This window comes from Perognathus longimembris, chromosome 7 (genome assembly GCF_023159225.1).
Source record: "Perognathus longimembris pacificus isolate PPM17 chromosome 7, ASM2315922v1, whole genome shotgun sequence".
NCBI lineage: Eukaryota > Metazoa > Chordata > Mammalia > Rodentia > Heteromyidae > Perognathus > Perognathus longimembris.
This window is the reverse complement of record NC_063167.1, coordinates 8,508,529-8,520,547: the sequence shown is the minus strand read 5'-3', so window position 1 is coordinate 8,520,547 and position 12,019 is coordinate 8,508,529. Positions and strand designations below refer to the sequence as shown.

Genomic DNA, 12,019 nt, shown 5'->3' with positions numbered 1-12,019 from the left:
GAGGGGGTAAGGGGGGGGCAGCCTGGGGTGGGGAGGGCGGGCGTGGCGGGGGGCAAGGGAGGGGGCGCTGCCCCGCCCCCTGGGCTGGGCTCCCAGGCCCGCTGATGAGGACGCTGGGGCTGAGCAGCCATCCATCCGGAGTCTCTGGTCCCCTTGGACCCAGTGAGCAAGGACCAAGCCCTAGAGTTGCCTCCCTTCCCTGTCCCCCAACCTCCCGCCCCGCCCCCCCCCCCCAGCCTTCTAGCAGCTTCTGGGCCTTCTGTCCAGGCCCACACACACACACACACACACACACACACACACGCACGCACACACGCACACACGCACGCACGCACGGCCTCTGGGACCTCACTGGGGACCGCGTGAGGGGGAGGGGCAAAGGGGAGGGGGCGGGGCCGCCGAGCCCCCGGACCGCCCAGCTCCTTCCTGCGCGTGCGCGGCCCGCCCCGCCTCCCGGAGCCCTTGCGGTAGCCGTGGCCCCACGGGTGGGCAGGAACCCGGGTACTTACGCTTGGCGACGCCTCGGACTAAACAGGTATAAACTGTGTTGGGAGCAGAAAGCTCGCGGACGCAGGCGGCCCAGGCCACGGCCCGGCCTTGCTCTGATCCCATCCGTTATTGTCTCCTTTGTCTGTGTGTGGGTCCTGGGACCCGAGCTCAGGGCCTGGGCGCTGTCCCTGCACTTTGGGGCTCAAGGTTGGCGCTCTGCCCCGTGAGCCACAGTTCTACTTCTGGCTCTTTGCTGGCTAATGGGAGATGAGAGTCTCACGGACTTTCCTGCCTGGGTTGGCCTCCAACCACGATCCTCACTCAGATCCCAGCCTCCGGAGATCTGGGATTGCAGGTGTGCGCCACCAGGTGCAGCTGGATGCAATGTCACCTCGCCAAACCAGCAGGCGACTCCAGCCACGGGGGCGTCCTCGCCCTGAGGAGAGACTAGAGCCCCTGCCCTCCATGCGCACTGGACCACCGGTGTCACTCTATGTTCAACCAAGGAGCAACGCTGAGCTCCGGGGCCAGCCCGGTCTAGTCCCTGGGAGCTGACCTGGGCTGGGCACAGGTGGCCACAGATCCAGGCTGGAGAGCAAGTCCAGTAGTGCCGTGCTGAGCCCCGACGGCTGCTCAAGACCTGGAGGAGCCGGCAGGGTGGAGACAGAGGCCAAGGCCGGCGCGGGGAATCCCCGGCCCACGATGGTCAGCCGTGTGGCCCTCACCTCACCGCCCAACCGCTCTGGGCAGATGGCTGTGGACAGAGTCGGGAGCTGTGCCGGACAGGCCCCGGGGCTTGGCAATGGTGCCGCAGGGCTGACTGAGCAGGCATGGCTGGGGGAGCGGACTGCCTCTGTGCAGAACAGACGCCGGACGTGCCAGGCCATCTGGAAGCTTCTGAGGGAGGGGGGGGGTGGGGTCTACAAGTGGACACCACCGGCTTTTCCACCCCAGCCCGCCTGCTCTTCAGAAAATGCTGTGATGGATGAATCTTTTTCAGGCCCGATGGGACCTAAGAGAACAGGGTCCCGATCAGGGCCTCTGAGCGTCTGAGTCCCTTCCTCCTCGCGGAAGTCCTCCCGGATATCCACCTGTGTGCTCCCAACCCGGGCAGCACTGGCCTCCAACCTGCTGTCTCCGGAAACTGTCCTCCTCCTCCTCCTCCTCCTCCAGCCTGTGCCAGCGTCCTTCCTGCCCCGCGCCACCACTCGGAGGCCGGCGACAAGGCCTGCCCGGATTGCTCCCGTGCGTGAGCGAGTGGGCGACTGGGGTGGGGAGAGGTGTCCCCTGTGGGGTTCTTCCCAGGAGAGATGCACCCCCAAATCGCAGACAGCTCCCCTCGTGTGGTGATGACCTCCAGCCTGCAGACCACGGGGCTTCTTGTTTTGTTGCCAGTCCTGGGCCTTGAACTCAGGGCCTGAGCACTGTCCCTGGCTTCTTTTTGCTCAAGGCTAGCACTCTGCCACTTAAGCCACAGCGCCACTTCTGGCTTTTTTCTATATATGTGGTGCTGGGGAATCGAACCCAGGGCTTGATGTATACGAGGCAAGCACTCTACCACTAGGCCATCTTCCCAGCCCGTCAGTGGGGTTTCTTGATCTGCATCTCACAGCGATTGGCTGGGTCTCCATCTGCTCTGCTTCCTGGAGACCCCGCCCCCACATCCCATGGCTTCTCCAAGGAAAGCACTTGAGTGAAGAGAGAACTCGGGGCTCTTTCCCTGACGGTCGTACAAGATGCAGACAGGAGCAGAGCCCTCCGGGGGCCCCACCCCAAACCCACCCCAGACGGGGGACCGCAGGGCCTCTCTTCCCATCAAGAAGTCTCCATCCTTGACCCCATCTGCTCCGAGCCCGGCTCCGCAACTCATGACTCACCTAGGATCATCCTTACACAGACACACACACACACACACACACACACACACACACGGCTAAAGCCCCTTCCTGCGGGTGTGTCTGTGCATTAGAGTGGCTAAAACCAAACCAAGACAGCAGTAAGTGCAGACAGACAGTGAGAAAGCCGGGCTCACGTTCACTGCCTTGGGAGCATGGTACAGAAGGGCCAAAGAATCACCGCTGCCCACCTCGCTGCTCACCCCGGAAAATTACCCACACCAGGCGTGTAATGATGCCATCCGTGTGTGTGTGTGTGTGTGTGTCCTGGGGTTTGAACTCACAGCCTAGGTGTGGCCCCTCAGCCTTTTCATTCAAGGCTAGCGCTCTAGTACTTGGAGCCACAGCTCCACTTCTGGCGTTTTCTGGTGGTTAATTGGAGATAAAGAGTTCATGGGACTTTTCTGCCCAGGCTGGTTTTGAACCGTGATCCTCAGAGCTCAGCCTCCTGAGTAGCTAGGATGGCAGGCGTGAGGCCACCAGCTTCCATCTGGGGTTTCTTTTGAGGTGATGAACATCTTCTAAAGCCAGATGTGTCCACTCACACCTGTAACCCCGGGACTCGGCGGGTAGGGACCAGGAGGATTACAGTTTGAGACGAGACCAGGCAAACAGCAGGACCTCCATCTCTAACAGTAAGCTGGGTGTAGTGGTGAGTGCCTGTGGTCCAAGCAATGTGAGAACACACAGGTATAGGTGGATCTCTGTTCAAGCCAGCCATTGGGGGGAAAAAATAAGCTAAAAACCATCAGGGCTGGGGGCATAGGTCAAGTGGTAAAGCCCCAAGTTCAAATCCTAGTCCCAACAGAAGAAAGGAAATGGCTGGCCGTGCTGGCTACACATCTCCAAACTGCCTGTGAACCGGCCGTCAACACAAGTGTGGAAAGCAACGTTTTTCTTTCCGTGTGAAAGGTGCCCCCCGCATGGACGGTCGTGGGTGGCCTTTTCGACTTGGATAAATGGCTTCCTTACTGCCTGGCGGGGTGTCTGGGGGACCAGAGAGACGAGGGGGCCGGGTCTCTAGACAAAAGCCCGTGTCTCAGGCTTTTTGCCACCCACCCGCCCGCCCGCGTGGAGGAGACCCGAGTGGAGATCCACAATGACCACGCCACTCCCTCTCCTCGGCCTTTATTTCCACCGCCTTCACGCGGCAGGGCGGGAGGCCCCCGGGGGTCCCCCACGGCCGGCAGGTCCGCTCCCCACGGGCCAGCCCCGGCTCTGTGAGTGGCGCAGCCGCGCGTGGATGGGGCACCGGGTGCGCATGCGGACAAGGCGGAGCCCTGTGGGCCAGGGTGATGTTGTGCGGGGGGGGGGGGGGCTCCTCCCCCCTTGGGGTGCCAGAGGCCAGGGGACAGTCAGGGAGTGAGGGCATGTACCGGTGAGGCACCCCCCCCCGTGGGGTGCGGACGGGTTTATACAAGTTGAGGACAAGGAACCAACGTGAGCTGGGTGGAAGCCAGGGAAAGGCTGACCTGGGCCACTGACGGGCACTTCTGGGCCCACGTGGCCTTCTTCCAGAGGACCCCCCCCCGAACCCCCATCCTGTAGCCAGGACACGGACGAATTTGATGAGAGGCATTATAAAACTTTAAAAATGGGGCATTTACAGTGGGGGGCATAAATAACGTGCTTTTCCAAAGCGTCTCCATACATATTTACAGCGCGGGGAGCTCGACACGGGTAGCCCTGACAAAGGAAACACATCTCCCTACGGTGTCGCAGCCTCCCCGGTGCTGCCCTGCCACCAGGGGGCCACCACCACGTCCCCAGGGGGACACAGCACCAAAGGGGGGGTCCCAGGGCGCCTCTGCCCCGGGTCCACCCCCAAGGCACCGGGCCCGTCCGCCTCACCGACCCCTGTGTCGCTGAGCCCCAGGCTGGGTCGAGGACAAGCAGGGGAACCCCAGCTTTCCTGGCAGGCAGCTCCTGGCCTCTGAAAGTCCTTCCTCCTCCCACTTTGCTTCTGGTAAATTCTTCCTCCACCCCCCCCCCATTTCCTCTATGTGTGCGAGTGTCTGTGTGTGTGCATGCAAGTGTGCACACACGGTCCTCTGCTACGGTCTCATGGGCAGGAAAGGGGGTTCCGCCCCCCCCAGGGCTGGGCTGAGGATTCAGGCTCAGCCTGTGGGGTCTAGAGGCCACTGACTCCCAGAGGGTGGGGGGAAGGGAGGCGGGGGTGGAGTCAGGGGAATGTGGCCTCTCGGAAGGCCTTCCCCAAGGGAGGACTAAGGCTGACTCCTGGGGTTAACCCAAAGTCCCCACAATGGCCAAAGACAGCTCAAGAAGGAAGAAAGTAAAAAAAAGAAAAGAAAAAGCAGGGCAAAGAGCTCTTGAGAAATTGCATAGTATGAGAGACCCCATCTCTACAGCAAGGCCGAGCGGCAGAGCACCTTCCGGGGCCACATCCAAGGATCAGTCCAGAGGACGGTGGGAGCCAGCTGCCTGCCTGCTCCCCGGGTCTGACAAGTGTGTGTGGGCCTGCAGGCCTAGACACACACACGCGTGCACGCTTGCTTGTGATCTCACACCACGGGGTTGGGTTGCTCCTCCTTGCAGGGTCGACGGCCGGTCCCTTTGGCTTCACTGATTCCAAGTCACTTCCGGTGCTGAGGAGAAACAGGAAACAAGAAACGACAGTGAGGACCGCACGCCTGGGTGGCTGTTTTGTTGTTGTCACGCTGGTCCTGGGGCTTGAACTCAGAGTCTGGACTCCGTCTCCCCTTCAGCTTTTCCTGATCCAAGGCTGGTGGTGCTCTAGCCCCTGAGCTCCACCTCCACTTCTAACTTTCTGGTCTGGGCTGGCCTCAAACCATGATCCTCCAATCTCAGCCTCCCGAGTAGCTAGGATGACAGGCGTGAGCCACGGGGGCTGGGCTGCCTCCTCGGATTTTACCGTCCGAGTCGACATCTACGGGTCGTGGGTGGGAGTCATTGGTGTCTTCAACCCCACTGTGCAATGTTTTGTGGACTTGAAGGTGTGATTATGTTGTTTGTTGTTTTTTTTTTTTACTATCATTGTATCACAGTACCTTAGGCTAACGCCCAGGCACGGTGGCTACGTGCTCTGCGCCCATTTCACTCTTACACTTGGCACGATCGCCTCACAAAGCACACTCTGCACACTCTGTTGTGTTCCCCATTGTGCAGATGTGGAAACTGAGGCCCAGAGATCACATGACTGGAGGCCTGGCAGTCAGTGATCGGCCGCGCTGGGGTTTGACACCCAGGGGCTCAGAGTCTGCGCCTTCAGTCGGCAAGGCCCTCCCGGAGGGGAGCTCTGGACGAGCCCACGCGCAGCCTCTCCACCCCAAGAACCAGCCGCACGACGCCAGGAGACACCCAGGCCACCACTTCCGGCTTCCTACCTGTCGGGCAGGCGAGCGGCTACTCCTTGAGGAAAGGCGCCTGGAACTGGGCCGCGGCCGCGGCCTTGACCTTCCGGCACTGCCTGGTGATGTAGGCGGCCGCCGGGGCGCTCCGGGATGCCAGGCGGAGGCTGTAGCTGCAGGGGAAGAGCAGGGATGGTTACGTGGCGCCCAGCCATGCCCCGACGCCGCAGGAGTCCTGGCCGCCAGCTCCCTGGCCCAGGCAGGACGGTGCCTCCTGTCACTGGGCGGCTAGGTGCTTGGTTTCAGCCCACGTGCCCCAAGGCGTTCTGCTCTGTCTTGTTGTGCCAGTCCTGGGGCTTGAACTCAGGACCCAGACGCTATTTTCCTGAGCTTTTGTTGCTCAAGGCTGGCACTACTGCTTGAGCCACCGCTTCCAGCTTTCTTTTTTTTGGGGGGGGGGAGGGGGGTTAATTGGAGACAAGAGTCTCAGAAACTTTTCCTGCCCGGGCTGGCTTCGAACCATGATCCTCAGATCTCAGCCTCCTGAGTGGCTGGGATTACAGGTGTGAGCCACCAGCGCCGGGCTATGCCATGAGTGAATCTTCAATGCATGCACTGTTGGGTCCAATCGATATGTCCTCTCCCCCGGGGGGCCACAGAGAAATGTGGGCAAGAAGAAATAAAGATCCGTTTCTGAGGCCCCACGATGTTCCCCAGTAGACAGCCAGGAAGAGCTCAGGCTGCAGAGACCACAGCCGGGCCGGCTCTGGCTCCATCTCCCACGCGCCTCCCTGGCCCTCCTGCCTGCAGGGCCTCAGCGCCCACAGGCAGACACACCTGTGCGGGGACAGAAGGGGGGCCGTGTCATGAACCCCCAAACCCAACATCCAGCCTGCATCTCAGGGGCCTCAGACACTCTGGAGGGGGGTGAGAGGAGAACCCAGATCCTTGGAGGCTGGCCCTGGATTGTATGACAGCCCGCTCAGTACAATGCAAAGGCTTAATACATATAATATTAATTATATAATACTTATCAATATATGTATTTTTTGCTTTTGTTTTTTTAATTAAATCTTATTGACAAGGTGATGTACAGTTACATAATAAGGTAGTGAGTACCTTTCTTAAAATATGTGGGTATATATATGTAACCGGTGGCTCATACCTGCAACCCCAGCGCTCAGGGGGCTGAGGCAGGAGCGTCGCACGTTCTAGGCCAGCCTAGGCTACCTACATAGACTCTGGCTCACAAGCCAAGCAACACAATGAGTCTCAGGTGCTGGCCGCGCAGTTGGGCCACGCCCCTCTTGGCACAGCCTGATGTCCTGGGCCATCTCTGCAGACGGACCAATAGGAGGGCAGCAGAGTGGCCATCTCTACAGACGGACCAATAGGAGGGCAGCAGGGTGCAGACGGACCAATAGGAGGGCAGCAGGGCGGCCATCTCTACAGACGGACCAATAGGAGGGCAGCAGGGTGGTGCAGACGGACCAATAGGAGGGCAGCAGGGCGGCCATCTTTGCAGACGGACCAATAGGAGGGCAGCAGGGCGCTGGCCCAAGCCACGGGAGGTGAGATGGCTGGGCAGGGCTTTGGGGCCTCCTGTCCCCCCGGTGGGGAGCCCTCCCTCTGGGTCCTGCTGCAGCCCGGGACGCCGGGGCTGACCACAGTGACTCTGGAACGAATGCGTTCTCTGGCGGTCTACACGAGCGACCTCACCGTGCTGGGTGCCTGCCCCCTGCCCGCCCCCCCAAGTCAGGGCCACCTGCAAGGTGCGAACACTGGTGTCGCCCAGTCTCGGCCCTTCCACAGGGAGGCCCTCGGCACTCCAGCTGCTACTAGCAGGGTCTGGGGGTGGCAGCATGTCCCCCAGAGAGCTGGGGGCCCTTCCCCCCATGCCATCCACGCTCAGAGCGGGCCAGCGATCAGCACGGGTGGCCTGCGTGGGAGCAGGAGGCACCGAGGACTCGCTGGTCACTTCCCCGTCCTCACAGGCTGACTGCCAGCCTGCGCCCCCAGCCCAGACCTGTCCTGGCAGGAGGCCGGGGGGGCTGAGGGTCCCAGCCTGCGCCCCCGGCCCACGCCTGTCCTGGCAGGAGGCCGGGGGCTGAGGGTCCCAGGCCTGCACAGGCAGCAAAGTCTGTGAGACTCAAGGCCAGCGAACCACCACAAGGCAGACGAGGGGCAGCGCCCAGGCCCTGAGTTCACGCTTCGGGACTGGCACACTCACACTCAATGAGTGGCAAAGAGACGCTGCCTGCCCCCCCCCCCCCCAGCCCCACGGCCACTCCTTCCCCTCGGTCCCCTTCAGTCCTCCTCGCCACACAATGACAGTGGCCTCGGAAGGACGCTAGATGAGACCGTGACCCCCGACCGCGTCCTGCCGGCCACCCTCGGCTCCCCCTCTTCCCCATCACTCTCCTCCCTCCGATGGCAGATGGGGCCTGGCCTCCCCCCTCAGCTCCAGGGCTTCTTGTGGCCCCCCTCTGCCTCCCTGCCCCCCCTATGTCTCAGGGATCCACTTCCGTGTCAACATGGTATTTCTCTACGGTCCCTTCAGTTCAGATCCCAACCCACTCTCTCTCACACACACACCTACAATCACACTCACACATTCACACACATCCCCCCACACTCACACACGACACGCATTCCCATAATCAGACACTCATTTGCACACACTCGCCCACTGGATCACACTCACTCTTTTTGGTGAGCCGCTCCCTGCTAGTGTCTAGCAGCAGTGTGGTTTTCTCCTTCCCTTCCTTCATTAGTTCGGGCCCCTGATGGCACCTGGCGTGCCTCCTTCCCTTCAGGGCTCTGTCTCGGGGAGCCTGGGTGAGGCCTCTGGAAGGGAGGGGTCCTGGGACTAAATACAGAGAGGCCGCAGCCCTGGCCACCCCTGCAGGGTGGAGCCTGGGCTTAGTCCTTCACTGCCGCTAGCACTTAACACTTAACACCGCACTGAGTGAACACACGTCTTTGAAACCTGACCTCAGAGCGCATGTGGGTGTGGTTTGCAGAGTCCACAGAATTCCCACGGCAGAGGCTGCACCAAGACGGGCTTAAAGGGCTCCTGCACACAGCCCTCCGTGACGGGAGGTGAGGCTCGCCACTCCGCATGCCAAAGCCAAGGCACTGGGCAGGCAGAGGAAGCCCGGCTCCCATGCATGCAGGGTGCGAGCGCTGGGTGCCGATTCTCACCCACAGTGGCAAAGAGGGGCTGCGAGGAGCCGGCCCCCCAGCTCCGCCTGGACTTGGCGCCCAAGGCAGGACAGCCACCCTCAGGATGTGCTCCTGGCCTTCCAGAAGCTACCACGCCGAGTCACACGTGGGCCACAAGGTCGGGGACCCCAGCCAGCTCCAGCTACCTCAACCAACAGCTTGTTTCCTGGGGGTCTGGCGCCCCTCTTCTGCCATGCCATTACCTGGCTCGCTCCTCCTGATCTTTGCACAGATGCCCCACCCCCCCACCCCCGCCTCTGTCCCCCAGTACCTGGGAGGAGGAGATTAGAGGGTTGTGGTTCAAGGCCAGCCTGGGGAAAAAAGTTAGCAAGACTCCATCTCAAAAATAAGGCAAGTGTGGTAGGCCACGCCTGTCATCCTAACGACTGGAAGGTAGAGCTAGGAGTAGGCCAGCCAGGCACAAGCGCGAGACCCTAACTGAGAAAACAAAGGAAAAGCAAAAGGACTAGAGGTGCCGCTCAGGGTCAAGCGGTCCTAGTGATTTTCGTTAAAGAAGAAAGTCCATGAAATATACAAGAAAAATTGAAAAGAAGAAACAGGAAGCCAGGCCAGCTGGCAGGGAAAAGACAGGGGAAACAGACTGGGGGTGGGGGTGGGGGTGGGGGGGAGGAAGGATTGTTCTAAAAGTGACCAGGAAGGTTCTAGAAATCCCAAGCGGACCAGAGCCACTCCTGGACCCCATGAGGATTTCTCTGAGATGCTCTCCCTCCCTTCCTTCCCTCCCTCCTGAAGCCATCTCCCCAGCACATCACAGACTCCAAGGCCAGCAGACGCAGAGAGTAAACCGGTCATCCCGTGGCCCCTCTGACCCAGGACGGTAATGGACAAAGATGCCTAGAGGGTGGGCCTGGAGGGCAAGGCAGGGGCTGCCGTGGGGAAGAAACCGCACACACACATCGAGCCAGGGCTTGCAGGATTGGGGGTGGGGTGGGGGGAGACGGACCCACACTGGGCCTTCGGCAGAGGAAGGGGGAGCCGGGAGACTGCCACTACCAAAGGCAGCGGGCGACGCCAGGAGCAGCACCTGCTTGCGTCTCGGAGGATGCCGGTTGCCATGGCAACAGCCCCCCAGCCTGGTGGAGATCCGGACGTGGAGGGAGGGGAGGGGGCCACTGCTTTGAAGGACAGGTGGGGGGGTCCCCTGGGGGCTCCTGGGCTGAGACTCCTGTGCGCCCTGGCCCTCCTTCTATCTCTCTGGTGTTCTTGTCAGGGCTGTGCTGGTTGGGCCCCAGGCCCAGCCCAACGGACTTACCTAACCCTCGCTTCTGGGACATTCTGTACTGTGTCTGGAGGGGGAGGGGGACGGCAGGTCGTCCAGTTGCCTGGCGTCCATTCCCCGGAGCTGTCCAGTGTCACCAAGGCAAGGCCCTCTTTGTGCCCCCTAGCCGGGAGCCGGGTGCAGGAGGGGAGGGGAGGGCTGGTACGCCCGGCTCTGTCACTGGCTTGCTGTGTGGCTTTTGGAAAATGCCTGTGCCTCTCTGAATCCAGGCAGACTCATGGAAGGGGGTGCAAATCAGGAAGTAAACGGCGGAGGCAGATGGGCTCCCTTCCCCCATGCCTCCTTCTTAATGGACATACATGGAGGTATCTGAATCTGATTTCTTTAAAATGCTTTAAAAAAAATAAACCTTGAAACTCTTCATAAATGGGTAGAGACAGAAAGAATGAAAGGTATGCGCGGCAGAAGGAGGCCCTACAGGTTATCTAGGAGATGGAGGGGGGCATCACCCATCTTACCCCCTCCCCCCCAAAAGAACCGCTGTCTAAGGCTTAAGAGCTGCTGGATGAACAGACCCGGGTCCTTGCCCGGCTCCGAAAGTGGAGCAGCCACGGGGAGGGGGGAGCCGCCCCGCCAGCCTCTATCTCCCGTTTCCTGCGCGGGGAGCACAAGAGTGCTCGGGGAAGGCTCTTCCAGCCCAGAAACAGCACAGCGGGGCCGGGCTCCCGAGGCAGACCGGTCCCCGCGCTGCCCCGGTCCCGGTGTGTGTGCAGGGACAGGCACCTGCAACCCTGGCTACTCCGGAAACTCTGTGTGATCCAGAGAATCACAGTCCAGGCAGGAAAGGCCCTCGGACTCCAGCTGTAAACCAAAAGCTGAGCTGGGAGCATGGCTCAAGGGACGGAGCACCAGCCAAGCAAGCAACGTGAGCGTGAGGCCCTGAGTTCAGAACACCAGACGGCATTTCCCCATTTAACTGGCAACTCCAGGCTGCCACTCAGCGCTAAGCCTGGGGATCGGGGGCAGGGGGCAAGGCGCATGCTCAGTTTTTAGTGAGGCGCATGCTCAGTTCTCACAGGAGTGAGGCGCGTGCTCAGTTTTTAGTGAGGCGCATGCTCAGTGCTCACGGGAGCAAGGCGCATGCTCAGTTTTTAGTGAGGCGCATGCTCAGTTCTCACGGGAGTGAGGCGCATGCTCAGGAGGCTCAGCGCTCATGGAGCAGGCGCATGCTCAGTATTCATGGGGGTGGGGATTGGGGGGGTGCGATGCGCATGCTCAGTGCTCACAGGCGCCTTCCCAGGACGCGGCTTTGCTCCCGGCTCTCGCCGCACCTCAGGGGGAGCCCCGGAAACATCACAAACATTTCCCAGGTTGATCTTGGATGGAAGTTTTCTCAACTCAGGCCCAGGAAGAGCCCTGCCCTGATGGGTGGGTCGGTCCTCTCGGTCCTCTCGTGGCGCGCACCTGCACACGTGTGTTGGACGGGGCCTCTCGTGGCACGCACCTGCACACGCGTGTTGGACGGGGCCTCTCGTGGCATCCCCCTGCACACACGTATTGGACGGGGCCTCTCGTGGCACGCACCCCCCCCCTGCTCACGCGTGTTGGACGGGGCCGGCTGGACGGCCCGGGAGACGTCCGCGGAGCTGGTGCACCTAACTCTTGTCATCCCGTCCTCCTCTTCCCTGGCATCGAGAGTCCTCGATCTAAGGTTCCCAAGCAATGCCACAGTCGTGGGGTGCTCAAGCCCCTGATGGAAAATGGGGCGGTGCTCTCACCTGTCATCCTAGCTTCTCAGGAGGCTGAGATCTGAGGATCTCATTCGAAGCCAGCCCTGGCAG

General features: G+C 61.1%; 1 protein-coding gene across 5 annotated transcripts in view; it reads right to left on the bottom strand.

The window, feature by feature from the left end:
- Positions 1–3,805: 3,805 nt before the first annotated feature.
- The window catches only part of Prdm2 (PR/SET domain 2), a 93,970-nt gene continuing 85,756 nt past the window's right edge, over positions 3,806–12,019 (bottom strand). For all 5 annotated transcript variants that reach the window (XM_048350274.1, XM_048350276.1, XM_048350273.1 and 2 more), the window contains 2 exons: positions 5,750–5,886; positions 3,806–4,990 (listed from right to left, as the gene is read on the bottom strand). In XM_048350274.1, the coding sequence (XP_048206231.1) occupies positions 5,769–5,886 (118 nt within the window). In that variant the 3' untranslated portion in view covers positions 3,806–4,990; positions 5,750–5,768. The remainder of the gene's footprint in view (positions 4,991–5,749; positions 5,887–12,019) is intronic.